The sequence below is a fragment of the Pyxicephalus adspersus genome, chromosome 3 (assembly GCF_032062135.1).
Source record: "Pyxicephalus adspersus chromosome 3, UCB_Pads_2.0, whole genome shotgun sequence".
NCBI lineage: Eukaryota > Metazoa > Chordata > Amphibia > Anura > Pyxicephalidae > Pyxicephalus > Pyxicephalus adspersus.
In genome coordinates, this window is record NC_092860.1 from 66,197,777 (window position 1) to 66,219,966 (window position 22,190).

The 22,190-nt window shown below is 37.7% G+C and overlaps 1 protein-coding gene across 2 annotated transcripts; it reads left to right on the forward strand.

Annotated features, from left to right (window-relative positions):
* The first annotated feature begins 1 nt into the window (after nt 1).
* SGTA (small glutamine rich tetratricopeptide repeat co-chaperone alpha) lies at nt 2–21,704 on the forward strand. 2 transcript variants are annotated; one of them, XM_072404994.1, is made up of 11 exons: nt 2–122; nt 5,371–5,505; nt 9,132–9,235; nt 10,485–10,563; nt 13,072–13,171; nt 13,883–13,987; nt 14,076–14,214; nt 14,501–14,563; nt 16,505–16,542; nt 19,513–19,608; nt 20,374–21,704. In XM_072404994.1, exons 2-11 carry the CDS (start codon nt 5,406–5,408, stop codon nt 20,486–20,488), a joined length of 939 nt encoding a protein of 312 aa, XP_072261095.1. In that variant the 5' UTR covers nt 2–122; nt 5,371–5,405; the 3' UTR covers nt 20,489–21,704. The 2 variants fall into 2 exon arrangements, with proteins under 2 accessions (XP_072261095.1, XP_072261097.1); XM_072404996.1 differs by lacking the exon at nt 2–122 and adding an exon at nt 4,698–4,716.
* Nucleotides 21,705–22,190: the final 486 nt, after the last annotated feature.

Sequence of the window (22,190 nt, forward strand, 5' to 3'; positions counted from 1 at the left end):
AGAAACAATAACTGGAACACAAGTGTCACAGCTCCAAATACACGCCACTTCCGCTGGTGTTCTTCACAACTGATTCCGCTTCCGGTTCTAGAGACTGCTTGGTTGCATGTGCCGTGTGTCCTGTGAGTGGGCTGTGTGTTTTTTTTCTTGTGGATAACATATTATGAGGGTAATGGTATTGTAGTGTGAGCGGCGCTGGGTAATATATGTATTTTGTAATAAGAAGTGAGGATGGGTCATAGACACTTATCAAGTCCTATGGAGAGGTGTCAGCACTGCTTCCCTTACTCTAATAGTCTCCCTGTACATGACCTTTGTAAGGGAAACCTCAAAAACCTTCCTGTCTACAATTGTTGTTTATGGAAAGCATTAGGATATAGGATATTGTCATTGAATTATCTCCACTCCTCGTGTGACTTGATTTAGCCACTTTACTCCTCCAAAGTTCAGTGTTTGCATCCCATGCAGTACAGCTCCATTTACTTGTGTGTGGTGACACGGGATAAATGGAGGCCTATGGAAGTAAGTGGGGCAGTAGTGCCCAGGTGTGGGATGTAATCGTCAGAATCGGTGCCTGGATCTCGGTAAGCATAGACCGCATGAGGTGGACGAGTGTGGGCTGGAGAAGGATTACAACTACTTCATTTAAAGTATAATTATCTTTAAAGGCTATCTGTTAGCATCAGGGTTTTTTAACAGTGGTCACTGCCCTGTGCTCTCTTGGCAGATTATTGCTGCTTTACCTGGGGATGTAAAATGGCATACTTTGTACTTCTCAGTACCTTCTTCTCATCTGACAATGATTTGCTGCTCAGTCACAAGGGATGGGGGAGGGGTGCATTTTCAACCCTGTGTAAGCTTCCAAACAAGTCTTTTTGGTTCTGCAAGGGTCATGTCTGACCTGTATTTTTGTAAACAGGGATTACTGTCATTGCTGGAGCTTTGTTGCATCTACAGGTAAAAAAGTATGTCAGTGTCCACCTTTTAGTGATGTGTAACTAAGCATTAGAGGTGAGTGCGGAGCCATTGGTGCTGGCAAGCTTTCTGCTAACCTATATTGGCACAACCCACTGACTGAATTACAGATCACTGTGAAATCAGGGAATTACTGATTTATTTGCTGCCACTCCTTGGACAAAACACAGGTTTACATTTTTTTAACTATCTGCTGTCTGTTAAACTCCATATTAATAAATCCAGATATAAACATTTCCAAATACCTACAGAGTTCTGAAGCTACTCACTCACCACATTCATTCTGTCTCCACCATTGCCATTTTTCTTTTCTTCTAGGTCACGGCATCTTTTAGCTTGCAATGGCGATGTGAACTCTTGTGTTTTATTATCTTGGTCCATGGCATCCCTGTGGGTGTAGTCAGTTCATAGGGATAAACATTTTGGCAGGGAAATTGAAAAGGTTATTTTTGGCAGCAAAGACTTATAAAGTATGTAGATATAAATATATATTGTGTTTTACTAAAAGCCCTTACCTGCTTCAAATTTAATTTCTTAAATTTAAAAAATTGCAGCCTGATTTTTGCAACCCCTTTAAAAAATGCAAACTATGGTATTGAGCTTGTACGTCATAGAGCTGTCTTTAGTGGAACTAAACACAATTCGCTATTGCTGGGTTCAAATGACCTCCTGAATACCTGTGCATATGCACAGCACCAAGGTATGTTGAGATCATACACTGAATACACCCATAACAAACAGTGTACATTTTAAAGAAGATTGTGAACAGGCAGGTAAGTTTGTACTATTGGCCAAGGGACCTAAGATGTCCCTTCATCAAAAACATTTTGCTTGCTCGCATTTTTTTTTATTATTATTTTTAGGTTTAGTTACACTTTTCTACAGAGAAAAATCTCTGTAGTGGGAGTGGAGTTGGTCATGTGACCAGGCTATCCTCTTTAGTTTGGGTAGTTGGGAATTCAATTACTCAATGGCTTCCATTTTTATTGTAGGAAATCTAGTATCGAGGCTGGAAGTTGAATTTTCCATTTTTAGTCAGCCTGTCTTGTCAGCCTTATTTTTTAATGGAGATGCTGAAATCATAGCACCACCTTGACAACTTTGATCTGTGATGGGCAGCAGATCCTGCAAGACAACTTGCATAACCACAGGTCTAATCCTCTGCTGGAACCAAATGCAGACCTGTGCAGACACACATTTTATAAACAATTGCCAACACAGACACAAATCAAGCTGCATATCATTCGGAATCTCTGTATATTTGCATCCCCTTCATGAGTAGTCATGGACAGCCGACTGCAGTAGATGTGCAAAGGTCTGTGACCAATTTATCAGTAAAGATGACAACAGATTTTCTCTCTAACAGATGCTCAATTAAGAATGCGTCAATTTATGATTTTGTAGTATATGTTTACAATAGATTTCTGCACAGTGTGCATTTGAAAAGTAATGTAGAAGGTAAGATAATCGGTATGTGTTTCTGGGCATGTGCCATGAGGCACCTACCAATCTGCATAAAGGATTCCCTGTAGTAAAACTACATGTTTCTTTGTGTACCTTCACCCTGGTTGTGTTTAGACAGCCAGTGATTTGGAGGTTGAGGAAAATTGCTTTAGAGGATTAATCTTTGTGCATTTGATAAGAGGCATGTAGCCTTGTTTAAGTCTGTGGGAGCTTACTGTAATTTGGATATTCAATGTTTTAAAAAAAATCCACCCCAGAGTAGAAAAACCAGATGAGGGTGTGGATGGGAATAGTTAAGTAAGTTGGGTAGGGTGCATGTCTTTTCAAAAGCAGTCAAGTGCCCAGGCTAAAGTATTGCCATCTGTCTGCTGTAGGCAGATTGAAGCTTTCAGTCGCTCATGCTGTATTGAATCAACTGCAGTATTGTAACTTTGCAGCAGAACAGCACAGACTTCAAGATTTGTGTATGTTGGTGAGAGTGGTATGACCTCTGAAATGTATTAATTGCCTGAAAGAGGGTCACTTCTTAGTTTGAATACATGTGTGAACAAAAATGTCTGATGCTTGGTCCTTCTAAAAGTGTGTATGAAGACAAAAAAACATTTTTTGAATCACCTTCCATCAAGTTCTCATTGCTAGTCAAGTCCCTCTTGGGTATAATCACCTTATTTGTCTGTGTCAAATGCAGAGAAATCCAGCAGAGCTTCCAAAACAGAAATTAATACCAGTATTATATTCAGTGGATCAGTGAGCCTAAGCTATCTGGGTTTGGAAAGCTTACTGTTGGTTGGCTGAGAAATGTGTATGGCTAGGTACACACGTGCAATAATTATCGTTTGAAGACAAACGATCCACAATTATTCCCGATTATTTTGAACGATTATATTCTGCACAATTCTGTACATGCTCTATGTAAAGATATGATCGTTCAAATATAATCCACCAATAATGTACACACTAGGAACGTTCGTTTGAACGATCGTTCAAATGATGCAGGAAGTGACATGTACAGAAGAAAGTGTATGACCGTACACACAATAGATTACGAACGATCGTCGCCCGATCAGATCTGAATTTTTTCTTGTTGGACATTTTGGGAGTGATTGATTTTTTTGTTCTTAGCAGCTTTTTCTGATGTAGGTGTACCTGACCTATCCTGGCCTGTCTTGGCCAGTCTATGAAAGGGGAATGGAGCCACTGACTGTGCTGAGGTGCAGGCCTGTGTCTCCGAGTCTGGAGACATTGCTAATGTAGCACCCCACTGAGATTTCATTCTTGGAGATGCAACAGCGTGCTACTGTCAGCAGGGTTGGGACTCTGGCACAGTCCTGCTTAGTGCTGGGTCTCAGGAGGAGTGTGAAGAAGCAACTGGGGTCCTCCTGTTTGCAGCGCGGTCAAGCATTTATGTGGGCTGCCCTGCTTCTACTGAGCTTTCAAGGACGGGGTCCTCCTGCCTGCAAATTTCAGGCGCTTGGATATGGCACAGTCACCTCGGGCCAGATTTGGCTTGCAGGCCTTGTGTTTTACACCTGTGTTTTAGAACACGATGAATTGAAAATCTCAGAACAAATTTGAGAGCAGAAGTTAAGGAAGGCTACACTTAAGGTTTATAGAGTTTCATAGAGTGAAGATATATTCTGCAGTTTCCAGAGTTGTAAGCCACATTGAGGCCGATTACCTAAAAAAGTTTAAAATGTACACACATCATCTGCACATGATTAGGTAAATCAAGTAATTGTTCACATAATTTATTTTATATTTATTGTGAACATGCGCACGCACACACATTTTTTGGTATTATTCTGGTTCTGTGGTTGTGGTCAGCTGTAGTGCATAAGTTAGTGCTACCAAAACATTACAATGTCAATTCCTCATTCTAAATTTTGTTTTTTGTTTTTTTTAAAGTATACTTTTATTGAAATGTAAACTCCCGTAGAAACTGCTAAAAAAATGTCTAGTGTATCTTCATCAGGTGGTGGTTAAATATAATGCTAAATACCCTGCTAGAGCTGCCTAACATAAAGTTTCCCTTTTGAAAACATGTCTATAAGGTAGAAAATATACTTTTTTTTTTTCTCCTGCAGCCTGTGCAGCTCCATTGATCAAGAAATGCTGGATAACATTTTATTTAAACCAATTCTTTAGGGAATGTCAGTTATTGATGTAGGGGACACTAGAGATGGACACTTCCTGAAGTGTTCAGTAATTTCTGTGCAGTGGCGCTGTATGACTAAGTATAAACAACCTGCTTCAGAGGCACATGTATAAAGGGAAAATGTAAGTTGGGTGACAATGTTGCTTTCATAAATATTGCTATATTCTCTTTAAGACATGCCTACCCACACCTATTTTAGGCATAGACTATATTTTACAATACTACTTTTTAGGTTAAATTGATCCTTGCATTCAAATACAAGTATTTATTGTGTAAATCAATTTTAAAAACAACTGTTAGTTGATAAAAAATGCAATCTGTTTTATTTAAATATTTTTTTAAAATGTTGATTGTAGCACACAAAGTGATTTTGATTTCAGTATGCTGCCCAATCAATTTCAGCCAACATTCTCCCTAAATATCAATACATAATGGAATTCTTTTAGTTAATTTTAATTTTTTTTGTAATTAAAAATTAATAATTGAAAATTACAGTCCTTTAGTGCCTGGATAATTTATGTACAATGTTTCAGTAGATGTTGTTTAACCTCCCAGTATGTTTTTGAATGTGTATGGAAATTGGTGTTTGTGATAAGAATTGTACAGTATGGTATACCATATTTCCCAAAAAAGGGAAGTCTTCTTAGTAATGTATATTTGCCTTATAAATACGTTTCACATATTTTTTTATTCTTCAGTATTGTTTTAAGCATTTAAATTACAGACTTGATGATGGTTTGCACTTTTATTCTAACAGCTGTTTAATGTATTTGCAGAGGTGGCTCTTGTGCCATAAGCATTTGTATACACAATGGCAGATAAGAAGCGCTTGGCATTTTCCATCATCCAATATTTACAAGACCAGTTGCAAAATGGAGAACTTTCTTCTGATGCCCAAGAAAGTCTAGAAGGTTTGATGAATTCTTTATTTTATTGACAATGTGATAAAATTAGCAATGTGTATTCCATGGTATATTTATAGTCATTTGACACTTTGTATTCATGCATTTAGTCACCTATAGTTTGTAAACGCTAAGTTTCTTAAAAGGGAAAAATCATATCAGACAACCAGTAAATCTTGTGTCATGAATCTACAGAGCAATGCAGATGTCCACACTGTAAGTTCGCACAAACAGCTGCCATATTTCCTAAACTGTTGGTCACAACAACTTTAAACTTTCAGTGTGTCGTCAGAGTGCCAGTGATACCCAAAAGCACCCCCGATTTCAAGAATATTAGGAAATGGGGATCACAAATTCGAAAAACTTGTAAAAATACAACATTGGAAGTGCTGTTACAATAACAAGTGCGCCTAGGAGCCCTTAATTGAAAATACAAATTAGGGACCCCCAAGGCCACTTACATAGCAACAAGCACTGGGGTGGGGCCCCTAAATTTATACCTGCTTTTCACAAAACTATACCTATCATGATGCTACCCTGTTTGCTTATCTTCTTTGAATCCCAATTTTCCTAGAATGGTGTAGTGTACGAAACGGGAAATGTAGGTGCAAGTGGGGGACACCTTTTGGCTAACTCCTCCTACAATTTCATTAGTATACCATTATCAGAACATGAAAAACTACATTACTGCCCACTTCTAACACTTTAACCCCAATTTCTCTGGAATGGGAAGGTGTAAGAAACTGAAAATATGGCATTTTTTAGAACATAAATAACTCTGCCCATCAAAACAATTTTTTGGTTCAGGCACTGCCAAGGGTACAGTCAAGTGTAACAGGGAGGTACTTTTTAGAGTTTTTTATGTTGTAATGATGCCAAGAAGATGAAAGTTTGGCTGGTGTTAGCCATACGTGTCCCCGTCTTATATTTTTGTTTATATGCACCTCTTCATTCTGGAGAAATTCAGGTTCAAGGTAGGGAAGCAGACAAATATGTGTAACATGGCAGGGCAGCCCATTTTGATAGAGTTTTTTTTTATGTTCTAATGAAATTTTATCAGGGTTTATACATGTCCTGCACTTGAACCTACATTTTTGGTTTCCTACACCTCCCTAATCCAGAGAACATGGGGTTGAGAGAGGAGAATCATGGTATGACTTGTTTTGTGGTCCCCCCCCCTCACCCCTGCTCCTTGCATTGGGGACAGGACATTGGCTGTCCGCGCTCTCCTTCCTATCACAGGCTCACATGCATGATGCTCTTAAAGCATCACCATTTTTTAACATTATATAAAGGCTGACTTTTCCCCTCTACTATAGTCTTTACTGCCATGGTGGGATGTTTGTGTGACATATGCCTAATGCCCGTGGGCTGTTCCTTCTACCCATGCCTGGAATCTCACACATGCGCAGTTATTCGGACATTTTTAGAAAGACATGTCTCCTCCAAGAAGCACACAAAATGTATCTATAGCTAACACTTTAAAACCGCAATACAGAGAGAGGTAAAAATGATTGTTTGAAGTAGGGGAATGCTCCAATCATTGTCAAATTTTATTGTCTGCCATGTTGAAAGTTTTCCCTCACTTTATCTAGTGAAATGTTCTGAGAACAAAACGTGAGGGGAATCTCTGTAATGGGGCTTTGTAGAGCTGTAAAACTTGACTGGCTTTAATCAATTTTTATTCACTCCACATAAATAGTTGTGTTTAGTTAGACTTATCTGTTTTGTGATCTTATTTATGTTTTTGCAGACTTTTCAGTCCAGCATTATTGCTAGTTTGTTTATTCTGTTCCTGCATTACTTTAATAACATACGAGACATTCTGTTTCATTAATCTTGTGTACTTTGGTTTTATTAAATGCCAATTAAGCACTTGATGGTTATATAATGTTTTTTTTAGAAAACTAAAGCTTGAGGGGCGTGGCTTGGATGGGGCTGAGAGCGGTTGCATGCTAACTTAGCTCCTGCTCCGGCCTGCACCCTGCATCGATATCTTTCTACGGCAGCCTTGGATCTTCCACAACAGGGCAAGATGGTGCCCTCCCCTGGCGTACTGCCTCCGCCAGCACGAGGCTAGCACCTCTTAGCTTTTCCTGGACCATTTCTGCATATCAGCACACGGGCACAGGCAGCAGGAACACTCAGCATAGCGATTAAGACCTGCTATGTACGCTCTGATTTATAGTGCAACACCAGTTAGCTGTCTAGGGAAGGAACCTGGGAAGTTTACTGATTCATTAATGCTTACATATGATTGTCTTTTATTAGCTAAGCTTTGCTCAAATTTTATATATATGTTCCCCAATATATTTGGTAAGCCTCTCCATCCTAAAGTGCAGGGTGGGCATAGGAGAAATGACGCTACCTTGTTTTGATCTGTGGGTTCGATCATGTTACCCAGGGGGTCCTCCACCCCGCCTGACAGTGGTTTTTACCCAGGGAGGTTTCCCTTACAAGCATGATGGAGGTTACAGTGCCACATTCGAACTATGGCCCTGATTTATTAGGTTTATTAGATTTCTTAAGTGGAGATAATACACTTTCTTTCATCAGTGAAGCTTGGGTAATCCAGCTAACCTGGAATAGATTTCCTAAAAGTCATTTGCTTTTTGTTAGCAAATGTTTTTAACCCTGGACCAGATCCATTCCAGGTTTGCTGTATCACCCAGCCTTACTGATGAAAGTGTATTCTCTCCAGCCTTAGAGAACTTTATTAAATCGGGACCATTGCCTTTTCTCGGGTTCTTTGCTATTTTTTCTAATATTGTGGTTATATGCTGTCCAGTCTTTTCTTTCTTATATATAGCAACACATGCTATTTAATTTAACTGAAACTGCTGTAAAACATTTACAAAAAATAAATTTAAAGCTATGTTTTTCTGAATGAGCCTTGACATTCAAAAAATGTTTTAGGACATTCTGGTGTGCTTGTCTGTCTACCAATCTCTTCATGTTCAAACTTGTTAACTTTGGCCAGTTTTATTCCACTGAAAGGTAACTCACCTAAATAGGAATGTGTACCATACCCTTCTGCTAGGATGGCTCTGCGATGTTTATTGTGGATCTCTGGTTGAATAAAAATATTGTAACTTTTATTTATTTTTTTAAGGTTAACAAAGGATTAGAATCTCCATCAGATTACTATTGCTGGTTGTGTACTAATTGCTTCAGCTTTACCTTCTGTTTATTCTTCTAATAAGATTTATTGGCAGTGGACATATACCGAGATTTATTGCAGCATTCAAATTGAAGCCTAGTGTCATGCTCGAGACTAAAAGCCCAGATGGACTAGACTTTGTAAAAATAATGATGAAGTGATATAAATCCGTTGCCGTTTGCCATGATATCATATGTGAATACAATAATTTCCACAATTTCCTCAACTATACTTTTTTCCCACTTTAAACATAATCCTGTAGGACCCCCCCCCCCCATTTTTCATTCTATGTTTTTAGGGAGCTCACCTCTTATTTTCTATCTTATCCTAATACATAGAGGTAGGAGGGAAATCTCCCTAAGAGGGGTAAAGATGTATATACATAGCTAACAAATGTTCCACTTTAACCATCACCTTTGCTAGAGTGATCTATACACTGTGCAATATTAAATTATTGCTTGTCTTGTTCCTTCAGTTGCAATCCAGTGTCTGGAAACAGCATTTGAAGTTTCGATGGGGGACCACAGCTTGGCTGTATGTCAGACTCTCCCAGAGATTTTTGCAGCTGCTACAATGGAGGTAAATGTGGCATTTTTTATGTTCTGCAGTTCTGAAGTCCTCAATGTTGTCCTCAAAGTCCTTATTTTTGTGTTGAAAAAGTACACATCGTTTTATATTTTTGGGTTATTTCAGGAGATTTTTTTTGTACTTGAAAACCTTAAATATTTTTGCTGTTTTTAACTCCAAACTTTGTCATTTTTCAAAAGCTACATGTCCTTGGGTGCACCTATGCAAATTTATATTTTTATAAACTGAATTACTCAACAGTACGTTTTGTTCAACAGCCTGACAAACACTCGCTGTCCTAATTATAATTGTAAATGAACTTGCCTGTGGTTTAGAAGCGGCTTATTTTCCAGCTGTCATGTTGTTTAGAGTATTACGTTGGCATGCAACTGCTTGCGTGCACTTTAGTGACCCCCTTTAAAATAAGGGGGTCTAAAATAACAAAAAAAAAAACAGAAAAGCTTGAAAACAGGATGCTGTTTTCAAGCTTTTCTATTGTTAAACATTTATTTCCTGCTTTGTGAGTAGGTTACTAATGTTTGTTACACTTTTTGACTTTATACTAAATGAGCTTACCACAATGTAACATTTATTTTTTCACTGGACGTGGCCAAGATTTATTTTTGTAATTTACATACATTGGTTAATTTACAAACCTTTACAAGCACAAGTGTGCTCTTTCTACATCCAGAAATGTTGAAGATAAAAAAACAATGCTAAAGAAGTGCCATAGCGCTGGTGCTAAAAGACTGCGTTCTTAACAGAAAGAATGGATGTTATGGGGTTAGCTGAAATGCTTAGGACAGGACACTGAGGGGGTGCCTGAGATATGAACTAGGCATTAAGTGGTTAATACTGAGGGGTTTCACGCATATTAAAAATTGGTAACTTGAGTGGTGCAAATAGACTTTAAAACACTTGCAGAAGAAAAGGCCTAAGACAGATAAGTCAGCATAGGACTGCATTATTGCACCTCAAGGTGTTTGCTGTATGGCTTAGTTTTTGACAGTCAGACTACCAAAATAATCTGTTATACTATAAGTTTAATAATGATTTATTATAATATGTATCTTTAATCTGACACTGGGCTTTAGAACTAACATACAGTATGTAACTGTGCTTGCATCACTATGGACATTTTTAATTTGTGGAGACAATACTTCTGCATGTTTTCTGCTTCATTTGCCTATACAGTAAATAACATTATTGTCCATTTTGAACTGGAATTTGTTATGTAAACCATCACATCGACTCTTTATAGGATGTTTCAGAAGTAACTTCAAATCTCCAGTCACCATCAGAAGAGGATATGACAGAAGCTGAAAGACTAAAAACAGAAGGTAAAACTGTTATCAATAATTTTTTTTTTTGAAAACCTCTAATGGGAGGTAAAGGATACCGTTTATAAATCTCTTCTGTGTGTTGTTTAAGCCCTATTAATGTTCAGCATTGCTTAAAATGGTGGGTAAGGTGATGGTAAATTCTAATGTGTGCCCACCATAAATATGGTTACTTCAGGGGATCCCAATTTGTGGTTGAAGAAGAGATACAGAAAAAAATGTAAAATCATAGAACAATGAAATCCTTGGAAAAATCATAAGATTGAGAACAGAAGTTAAACGTTTGTATTTTTTGTTTTTGAAGCCACTTTGCAGCCTGTTCACTGTTGTTGTTCATCTTGTACAGTGTGCCCCTCCATGCTGACAAGACCACCTACTTGCACCCCTGCCGTTGCTCTTTTGCTGGCCAAAATCCTGCCTTACAAAAAGGGAGAAACACAAGGTGCAAGTGAGAGCTATTTTCGCAGTCCTGACACTATTTCAACTATGCAGTGCCTAAATAATTTCACCAAAAAGAATAATTTCACCCCACACAAAGTTGAGATGTACAGTGGCCAGTCAGGGCCAAGATGCAGAAATGACATCTGCTTTCTGTACTTTTGCTACCTTTTGAAAACTTTAAGGTGCATATTGGTTTATAACTGTATTTAATCGGTGTAATATAAGCCAAATTACACATTGTAAAACAAGCATGATTTTTTATACCTTAGGATAACCAACATTTTGGCTTTCATTTAGGAATAAGAGAGCTTTTAGTGAACCAAAATTTTCTTTGACTCCTACAGTCTATTTTATAAAACTACTAAATAATGTTTCGGGTATAAAGCAACATGCAGATGTTATTTTTAAAATAAAACTGATATCTTAAATATATATATATATATTTTTAAGTTACATATATAAAAATATAAAAAAGAAACCAGAAGAATAAAGCAGTTGATAAAAACTAATTAGAATTCATGAGTTTAAATGTAATAAACAAAAACTGGTTCTCCTACTGTAATCAACTAGGTATTTGGTTATGTTGCAATGTCTGTTTCTAAAGCAAGCAAATTACTTTCTTCTACATAAAGGCTGCATCAGGAATTTGCAGTCCAGTTTTCAATACAAGTTCATAAAAATGATGATGTGGAACTGAAACGGGTGCAGGTTGTGGAGAAGGGCAACTTAAAAAATAAAGGGCACGGAGGAGCTCAGCTATGAGGAGAGATTACCTAAAACTGAATCTTCCTTGAGTGCCCACAGCAGGACCAGCTTTTGCTGCATTCCATCAATCACTGTGCCCAAAGTGAGTGTATTTCCTATGTCTGTGTTGGCATAGACCTTTGTGTTTGTGTACTGCAAGAGTTCTCCAATCTGAGACAACAGACTACAAATAAAGAAAATGAAAGCCATAAAACAGTCAGACAACCTGTAATCTAATTATAGTGAGGACAGAACTGTTCAAATACTGACAGATTTTGAGATTTAGAGGATTTGACTGTGTTTGCCACTTGCCCCTATTCTGCCTTGAAATCAAAGTTGAGTGTATAAGAAAATTGAATGTTTTTCCCATATGTCTTTCTCATTTCTTTTGTTTACTCAATCTTTGTTGTAATATTTTCACATTCATAACAAATATTCCTTTTTTTCCATTTTAAAGCTGAACTACAGGCAGGAAACACTTAGTGTATGTTAAGCTGTTAAACCTGCCAAAGGATTATTTCTGTTCCTTTAAGGCATTGTCATATGCAGAAGTACTTATCGTTTTATTTGTTCTGGTGCTTTGATTTAGAGAGCACTGAAGCCAAAGCATTCGAATGACAGCCAGGGAACAAGCATTCTGGAAGAAGAGTTCAGAAATACCTGGTTCCAGTGTTTATTTATTTGATGTCATGTGCCTGGAGTTAGGATAGAAGTATACAGTACTACCCAAAGAAAGCACAAGGTGTACAAATTTTAGGTTATTTAAATGGTAATGTACAAAGTTAACTGCTATTACCAGGTGTAGTGTATCTGAACTTAAATATGTAATATATTGCAGCTTACCAATCCTTAGATGTGGTGACTACATCAGTTTTCTTCTGGTTTAGAACATTTTCATAATTTCTTGCCAGAAATACAGGGACTTTCTGGAGTCCCTTTCACTGGGCTTAAAACAAAAACAAAGCCAATGCAATGTCTTTTAAAATAAATAACATTTTTTCTGCAACAAAAAGCCTTCATGTTAGCATTTTTTTCCCTCCTGTAAAGCTTCCACTGTAATGTGTGAAACCTACATGCTTTTAATCCTTTTCAATTTTTTTTTTATAAAACAAATGCCTTTACATACATTTTATTGAACAACCTTTAATAAATCCTATGCCTATTTTGTTATTTTCTGCTGTACAAAGTGACATTTTGATAAGTTTGTCAGAGCTTCTGTGGGGCAACAATAGTTGTTCATAAGTAGACATATTTATGTGTGAGAAAAAGGCAACATGTTTGTGTTTGTATGTCCACAATTAAAAATGTCTCACATTTTTTAAGGTAATGAACAAATGAAATTGGAAAATTTTGAAAGTGCTGTCTCCTACTACACCAAAGCTATTCAACATAACCCAGCAAATGCAGTCTATTATTGCAATAGGTAGGTACTCTGTTATGTTTTTTTTTTTTTTTTTTTTTTGCATTATGGCTTACATAAATGTGTTAATTTAACCTCCCTAGCAGTTCATTTCTTTCCGGTTTTATATGTCTAAAAGCGGTACATTGTTTTTCATGAAAATTTATTTTACAGTATCATATAATAGTATGAGTATAATAACGTTTGAAGCACAAAATCATGTAAAAATAATAAATTGAATAAATTTATAATATATGTAAAAAAAACACATTTTTTTTTAATTTATATTATACTCATACTATTATATATACTGTAAAATAAATCTTCTTGATAACAATGTACTGCTTTTACACATAAATCCAATGTATTGCATTCAATACAGTTATTTTGTATTGAATGCAATACAAATGGATTTTGAATTTCCCGCCCCGCCGGCAATGTACACACGCACCGACGTCACCGGGAACTCCCCAGTGACTCATCGGGTGCAGTTTGTGTTTTAAATTTTCCCCCTTCCCTTCTCTGTTACTTGCATAAATGTAGCACATCTGGTGGATTACAGCCCTCAAGCCTCTATATTGTGTGGTCCTGCCTGAAACTACTTAACCATTGCATTTTAACCTTCCATAAATGCCATTCATCCCTATGGCATATCCAGGGTGGCCTCCACACTTACAGATAACTACAATTTATTCATTGTTTTCCACTTCTAACTTTTGTTATTATGTTGTTTAGGGCAGCAGCTTACAGTAAAATAGGAAACTACGCTGGGGCTGTGCGGGACTGTGAAGAAGCTATTTCTATTGACCCCAGTTACAGCAAAGCCTATGGCAGAATGGGGTAAGAGTAAGATGAATGCCTATTTACATAAGGTTTGCTTATAACTCACTTTTTACTCAATTAAAAATGTAATCCCTTTCCTTTTCAGGTTGGCACTTTCAAGTTTGAACAAGCATGCTGAAGCTGTGAGCTTTTACAAAAGAGCACTGGAGCTGGATCCTGAGAATGACACGTATAAGTCAAACCTTAAGATTGCTGAACAGAAAATGAAGGAGATGCCAAGTCCAGTAAGTGCCTACAGCTAATACAGCTTGCCTGCAGCTCAGGTGTTCAGCTAATTGTCATTCTACTTGTCACACCATTATCTCCATGCTTGATTCAGATATGGGACTGGCACTACTTGCACCAAAAGATCAGCTTTACATCCTATTAATTGATATTCGTTACAGTATGTTGAGCAATTGTTGAGTAAATACCCTCTCAGTATAGGTCCAATTGAGTTGACTTTGTTTTTTGACTCGGAAGAATAATGTTTAAGGAGAGTTTTTGGACACCTTTTATTTACCATTACAGATGGCTGCTCCTGGTGGCTTTGACCTGGCTGGACTGCTCAACAATCCAAGCTTTATGAGTATGGTAAGTGAGTTAAATATGTTTTTCTTATACCATCTAATTTTGATATGTAATACTGCTTCTTTTGATCTGTATATAATACTGTATTCATCTATTGTATTAACAATGTATAATGTACATCGAAGTTCAGTGGCAGCACAGAGTATTGTGGATATTATATTACATAGTACATTTGATCAATGAATTGCTACAGAGTGTATATCCAGAGAAAATTACAGAGAGGAAACACTACAGGTAGTTAGTGTTGAAAAAAAGTGTATAGGGTGGGATTGAACGAACATGTGGAGGTCATAGGAACATGAAAAAAAAGCTAACTGTTGCACTTGCAAATGTCAACAAAATCACTATTATCCTAATATATATATTATATTAATTACTATGATCATAGCCATATGGCAGGAAAAGGCACCCAGAAATGCATTTGGCACCCATTACCAAAATTTTAAAATAGCAGCAGGAGGAGTTAGTAATCCACATTAGTTTTCAGGATAGGGGTGTGCCGAGATGGCAAAGAGCATATCAACAACACCTTGAACTACGAAAATGGTTATTAGAATAATATAACTGCAACAGTATGTCTATAAAACAACAGAGGTTAAAAATTGTTTTAAAAAAAGTTATTAGTAAGACTGTGTCACTAGGTCCAGTTGGAGGGCTTCGTTTTTGGTGAATATTTAGGCAGGAAATGGGGCAGTAGAGATTACATTATTTGTGGGCCAGAGACGATTTGACAGATAACTGATGATGTACTATTTGAGTATTATGACACATGCACTGGTCCATTACACCTGCACTAAACTCTGGTATTACCCGATGTACAGATATAAACACAGATTCATTCACTTAAGCAATAGACTAGTTGCTGAAAGGTTGTTGCACAGAACTTTGGTACTGGATGCTTGGGGATTGCTGTACATGGGATGCAGCCTAAGTGCTAAGGGATTAACACAAGTGCTGGCAGTTAAGCAGTTATTAACTCCCATGGTTTGCAGACTAGGTGTTGATAGGGTTATCACAGATATACAATTATGTTTATGCACATAGACTATGAACTGGGTCATAAGGAGTTACTGTTCATGCACAGTAACCTGTCACTAAAGCATTAATGCATTCACAGTTAATAAAAGGTTAATGGACATGTTGGTGAAGCTGATCACTGAGGGCAATATGCACCTGCATACATTGCAGACAGGAGACTGAATTAGGAGTGAGAAAAATGAAGTGGGGGCTGATCACTCAGAAGTATTTGCAAATATACTAAGGTCTGATCAATGATAGGTTAATGCCCATACTGTTATGCAAACAGCCTAGAATCAATCTGTACCTGACGCCAGAGTATGTTGGTTTTGCTGAAACCCCAGGGCCAGGGAGTTTCTGTGTTTGGTGGTTGAAAGCAGCTGTCTTTTTTTTTTTTTTTTTTTTTTTTTTTTTATAACTATATCACCCATTTTTTAGCCATATGACAACATTTAGCGCACAACCTAGACAAGAGTCATACTAACATTTCTTTTAAAAATTCTTCTTCCTCCACTTTTTTATTCGAGAGAGGTGCCTTTGGCTATTAATTTCTAGGGGTCCAAAAATGGGAAGCAGGACAGGCAGATTTCATCTTTTTTTGCAGTTCTAAGAGGAAAGTGAATTTATTTATTGTGGACATGAGGGGGATAGGTTTGATTAGGAATGGAAGAAGCTGCAATATTGTGATGGAATGCCAGAGAAAGTAACACTGACACTGTAGGAGGAGCTGCAGCAGTAGCTAGTGCAGAAACAAGGAAATATAATGCAAAACAAGTGTGTTTAAAGAATATGTTGCAGTGCGCACGCTGCTAAGGTACAGTCTGTGGTGGGTGCAGGGACGGTGATGATAAAAATATTTTACCAGGTTGTGGAAATGGGCTTTAATTGATCATTTTTGAGTTTCTAACAATCTTTGTTATTTTACAGGCATCAAACCTCATGAATAACCCACAAGTACAACAGCTGTGAGTTTATTACATGTGTCTCCATATTGTACATGTATTTGTTTTAGTGTCTCCCCTCCCTGTTATCTCACTATCGTTACAGAATCTAAAAATACTTCTGCTTTTTTCTGGCCAATCTGCTGTCATTGGATTGTGTAGTAGGGTTTCACATTTTTTATGCAGGAAAGTCTCCTAGAAGTATACCTTTTTTACTGCAATTCATCCATCTTGAGTAGGCTTTATTTGGAAACCAAACCAAAGATCCAGCAAGCAGAGTTTTTTTTTTTTATTTATTTATTTATTTTTGCCGGTTAATGGGACTCGCACTGCACCTGGATGATGCTGATCCTGCCCGCTTCATGCTTAAAGTGAATTTGATATCCATCACTACACAGATTCCCAATTCCGGAGCTATGAAAATGTTTGGTGTTTACAAATTGGACTGGCTTCCAGCTTGCTGCAGGCTAGTGAATCACTAGGTATTAAAGCAAGCTCTATAATATTAACCCAGCATCTTGCACCAAATCAGCAGCCATTCCAAATTTGCAAGTTTATTTATTCTGAGATTTTACGTTACATAGATAGAGAGATAGATATATATATAGATATATATATAAATATATATATATATATAATATGTATGTATGCATATGTGTCCTATAAACAATGTAAAAGAAACATTCAAAATCTAATTGGAACATAAAGAAAAGGGAAATTACAAAAAAAGAGAAGGGGTAGGGTCAGTCAATCGTTTGAATATACCAGATCCTTCCTCCGCACTTGATACCATAGAAATAAAATCATTCTAGTGATCAAGAAAATGGGTGATCTGTCTGTCATTCCTTTTTTTTTTCGGCTTCCAGCATCTCTCTGTAAAAGACCATCCTCAAGGAGGCAATCGCTTCCCGAAGGGTGCGAGGATGCAAGTGGACCCATTCCAGCATAATTGTCCTCCTGGGCCCTTTTGGGATGATCATCCCCCCCAGAAACCAAATATGCACAGAAGGGGGTCATTAGACACCTGTATCTCCACCACATCAAAGATAAACAGCAAGATTTGCCTCCAGTAGGCTTTTATGTTTGTGCATGTCCAGAGACCGTGCATCAGGGACCTAGGACTTTGCCCACATTTTCGACAGCATGATCGACCACATTGCAGGCCACAATGCATGATTTCACATCTCTCCATGTGTCATTAGTCATGCATTTCTTCACTGTGATACCCTATATTAAATTTGTCTGCTATATCTATGCCAGTAACATAGGTTAGTCCTCTTAAGCATCAACACTAATCAGGGTGATAGGTCTATATGACGCTGGACACAGGATCCTTCCCTTTTTTAGAATAACAATAATATATGCTGCTTGTCCTATGGGAGGTAGCCACCTTCGCCCCACATAGTGTTGTAAATTGTATGAAGGAAAGGCGACAGGTCCTCCTTCATGATTTTAAGAAATTGCGCCGTGAAGCCATCTAGGCAGTGGCTTTACTGTTAGACAGCCAAGAGATTGTAGACGGAATCTTGGTTTCTGTTATGTTAGCATTTCCCACTGTTGATTTCTTATTTGAGGCATGTTAGCCCTATACAGCCATGAGTTATAGTTCCTACCTTCCGTCCTTACCCCCAAAGTACAATTGTTTATAGAAAATAGCCTAGAGGTCTGAGGTAATTTTATCAGGTATCAAGAGCTAAACGTCCATTAAGCTTCCCCAAGGGCGTACCAGCATTTTACAAGCCTTATTGCCGAACTTGTGATAGGGAAAATCCACATTTAAACTTCTGCTGCTCATACCTTTCTAGACATTGATCAAATTGTTGTTTTGCCTCATATCAGGGATATTGTTTTTAGCTAAGGAGGAAGGATCTTCCATCAGGGAGTGATGCCCTTGTTTTTCCATCAGGGAGTGATGCCCTTGTTTTAGTGTTTGTATTGCCTGTGAATATTTAGTCGGGGGCATATATGTTGTATAGTGAGATATTTTGGTCTGCAAGGTGGACAGTGGCCTGCTGACTGCAGTCTTCCCTATCAGCATAATGAGATTGTATCACCCCAGCTATACACTTGTGTCGGTAGTAGAGTACCTGCTTTGCAATGTACTGCGGGGGATCCATAGACTTCACCCACCCACATCTTTCAAATCCGTAGTACAAAGTCCTCTTCTGCCAGGGGGGTTTTTTTGCAGTAGGGCAATGTCCACCTGCAGCTGAGGTGTCTCGGTATCGCCATCCACTTTTTTTGGGATCTAAGCCCCCTAATGTTCCATGAAGCAATCCTCATGTGACACATAGCAATAATGCACCACATGCCCAGTGTAGTAAATAGCACAAAAGAAAAAATATGGAGAACAGGTAGCCAATAGGCGTGTATACAATAAGCAGGAAATGGCCATGGCTTCCAGGGCTTTACGTTGCATGCATGGTAAGGCTAGTACTCTGTGAGCAGGTGACTGCGAATAGATCTTAGCGAGTATTAATATAGATGGGACTTGGAGGTGAGATAAGAACCGGGAAGGAACAGAATCCAGTGGAATAAACACGGGAAAGATCCCAAGTAAAAATGTAGAAAAAAAAACTTTTCTTGTGCACTCCCTTTTTTGTTCCCGGGTTGTCGCGCCTGCACAAGCAAAGGCACACAATCGTGGGGGGTGTTGCAACTCTCCACTAGGTAAGTCAAAGGGATCCGCACATTCCAACAATTACCCCAACCAGGCAGGACGGTGTCCTGCATGACATATTAGAGGTGGCATCTTAACATGGGGTGCTTTTTGCGTCACTTGCTTGATTTCTTTGCATTTTCTTTCCTGTGTTCAGCAGTGTACTTGGAACAAGTTCACTTTTGTTAAATTATTGTAAACCTATGAGCTAGTGGATAGTCACTTTTATCTAATGAATTTTACGCAAGCATACTGCTTTTCAACAGATTTTTGACTGAGAGAACAAATGCGTTATATTAATGCATAATAATTATGCTGTCACTTTTTCTGCATAGAATGTCTGGTATGATTTCTGGCTCTGGTAATCCTATGCCAAGTGCAGCAGCAACTGGAAACCCTCCACCCACAGATCTGGCAGGTCTTATACAAGCGTATGTACCATTTTATTACTTTTATTTTATTGTATTGTTTCCATAAAGGAGCAGAACACCGCTATAACTACTCCCCCAGGTTGAGAAAGGCATAATATATGTTTCCTGCAATAAAGGCAATTTTATTAAAGGGACAAAAACGCTTTTTTACAAGGCCCACCAAGACAGGATGTCCAAACGAGACCCTTGTACATAATAGAGTTTTGGTAACTGGTCTCCTGTGGTGTTGTACAAAAACATGCTTGGTTAAAGTTATTTGATTTTGTCAAAATCGGGTATGGCTGGTCCTGTTGTTGTACATCACCCTGTACTCGCATGTCATGTTTCCTTTGGATTATAATGGAATTTGGAATATACAAAGTTCAACTGCCAAAACATTTATTTTTTAATGTAAAAAGTTGTATAGCTGCCCATGGCCCTATTAGGGAGATTTCCCTAACACTTTTTATCTTTGCAACCACAAAACAGGAAATGATTCAGAGGCAGAAATAACAATAGGCACATCCTAGAGTTTTGAAACATTCTCTTTACTGTTAAAAATAAAAATTCTATTTTTCATCACCTAGTGCTGATTTCCTATTGCCAGAATAAGAATGAGTGGGAATTTTCCCCAATGGAGTTACCAAGAACAAAAACCAAAGAACAACAGTTTATCAAAGATTCTAACCCAGTTACTTCCTTTTCACACACATACAAAACAAACAATATTTTGACTGGAATTGTGAAGACTTCACTTTAACGATTTGTGTGTTGTTTATGTTTTAGAGGACAACAGTTTGCTCAACAAATGCAACAACAAAACCCAGAATTGATAGAACAATTACGTAATCAGATAAGAAGCCGAACTCCAAGTACAAGCAATGAGGAACAGCATCAATGAGCTGCACCAGAACATCAATTGGAGGAAATTGTAGTGTTTTTTTTTTTGTTTGTTTGTTTTTTTGGGGGTTTTTTCTTCAGGGAATTTGGGCAGAAAATATGGAGTGACCACACCACAGCCCGTCTTCCTCTTAGATATGTGTGAACAGTGGTTACTGACTTTTATGCTTTTATGGGAAAAAAATTACCTCATGTTTTACTCCTCATAATCACCTTAAGAAGGATCCATTAAGTGTCACTTACCACAAGGTAGCACAAAGGACTGGACCAGTATGGGCATTGGTCTTTCTGCTGTAGCTGAAGAAAAAACATAAAGTATAACGGTGTTTCCCTTTTCCCTGACCTTTTTTTGTCTGTGTATAATTTATACAGAAGGTCATGCCTTTGGGTTGGCATCATTTACTTTGTATTAATGAACTCTCAGAAATTTCAAATTCTGTTTAATATCATTCACTAGTTGTAAGTTGAAGTATGCCTGATTTTTTGACTACTGATTTCATGTGATGATTGCACTTTACTTCAGCCATCTTCAAGAGCACCAAAGGAACTATAAAACCAACAATGCTTTGATATGTAGAGCATAAAAAGTTCAAAACAGTTACTTCACCATCCCACCAGATAGCACACCAGCCATGGGTGCATTTTTGTACCGGGTCCCATTACTTCCTCAGCCAATGCTTACAAGAAAAGTCCCAAATTATGCACTGTAGATTCACTTTCTATCCATGCATTATTGTTCAAGGGAACAAAAACAAGCCACGGGAGAGCAACTTTGACTCAACTTGCCCTCTAGTGGGGCTAAATCCAAAAATCCTTATTCACCTGTAAACAATAGAGAGTTTTTTTTTTGTTATGTGCTTTATAATGCAGATTAGGAAACTGGAGATGCAGACATGGGGCAAGGATAAGGGTCAATTTTTGGAAGGTTTAGAATTTTTGTTGAGGAGTTCCTAGTGGTGTTTTTGATAATGCTGAAAATATGTGCAATTTCCAGTGTCAATTTGAAAAAAAAAAACAACCAGGTGTACTTTGGGCTTCTTAATATGGTTCTACAACATCATGGTTTTGTAACTGTTAGTTAACAATGTTATTCTGGGACAATTTCAGTGATCTTTTCCTTTCAAACATCACTTGAGAAAATAAGATTGTAAACTACAATGCAACTGACAAATGTCATAAATGCCCACAGTGTTGTAATAAATATGGCTGACTGAGAATTGTGTTGTTTTTTTTTTTGACTGTTTTTTTTTTTTTTTTCATCAAAGTGTGCATTATATATTATTTGCTTGATTCAGGTACTGTTTTGCTTTAAAGCCCCTAAAACATTACACTTGACGTGGCATGAAATATTATATTTTTGGTATAATATGAATGTAGTAAGTTAACACTGATAGGGAGGCAGCAGCTGGAAAGGGTTTTTTTTTCCCTCTCAACTACTTGTTTTACCTCATTAGGGCATCAATTGACTGAAAGTGAGCCACAAAACATAGCCTTCCACTGCAGTTTTTATCTGGAGAACTTGTGGCTCATTTGCAGTTGTGGTCAAATGTATTTGTGCTCCTCCACTAAAGAATATCAGTTTGCCTTTAAAAAAATCCTACCATCCTCCATTCTTTATTCCATAGTCAATCAAGAGCTTTTCTTTTATGGCTGTACATTTTAAAACAAGTTAAAATGGCAGGGGCATTATTGTTGGTATACCT

What these genes read in the sequence shown, in the direction of transcription:
- SGTA (XM_072404994.1), top strand. Translation starts at nt 5,406, where the DNA reads ATGGCAGATAAGAAGCGCTTGGCATTTTCCATCATCCAATATTTACAA. An exon ending in AACCCACAAGTACAACAGCT is followed by an intron (nt 16,543 to 19,512) that starts GTGAGTTTATTA and finishes TTTTCTGCATAG; the next exon opens with AATGTCTGGTATGATTTCTG. An exon ending in CTGGCAGGTCTTATACAAGC is followed by an intron (nt 19,609 to 20,373) that starts GTATGTACCATT and finishes TTTATGTTTTAG; the next exon opens with AGGACAACAGTTTGCTCAAC.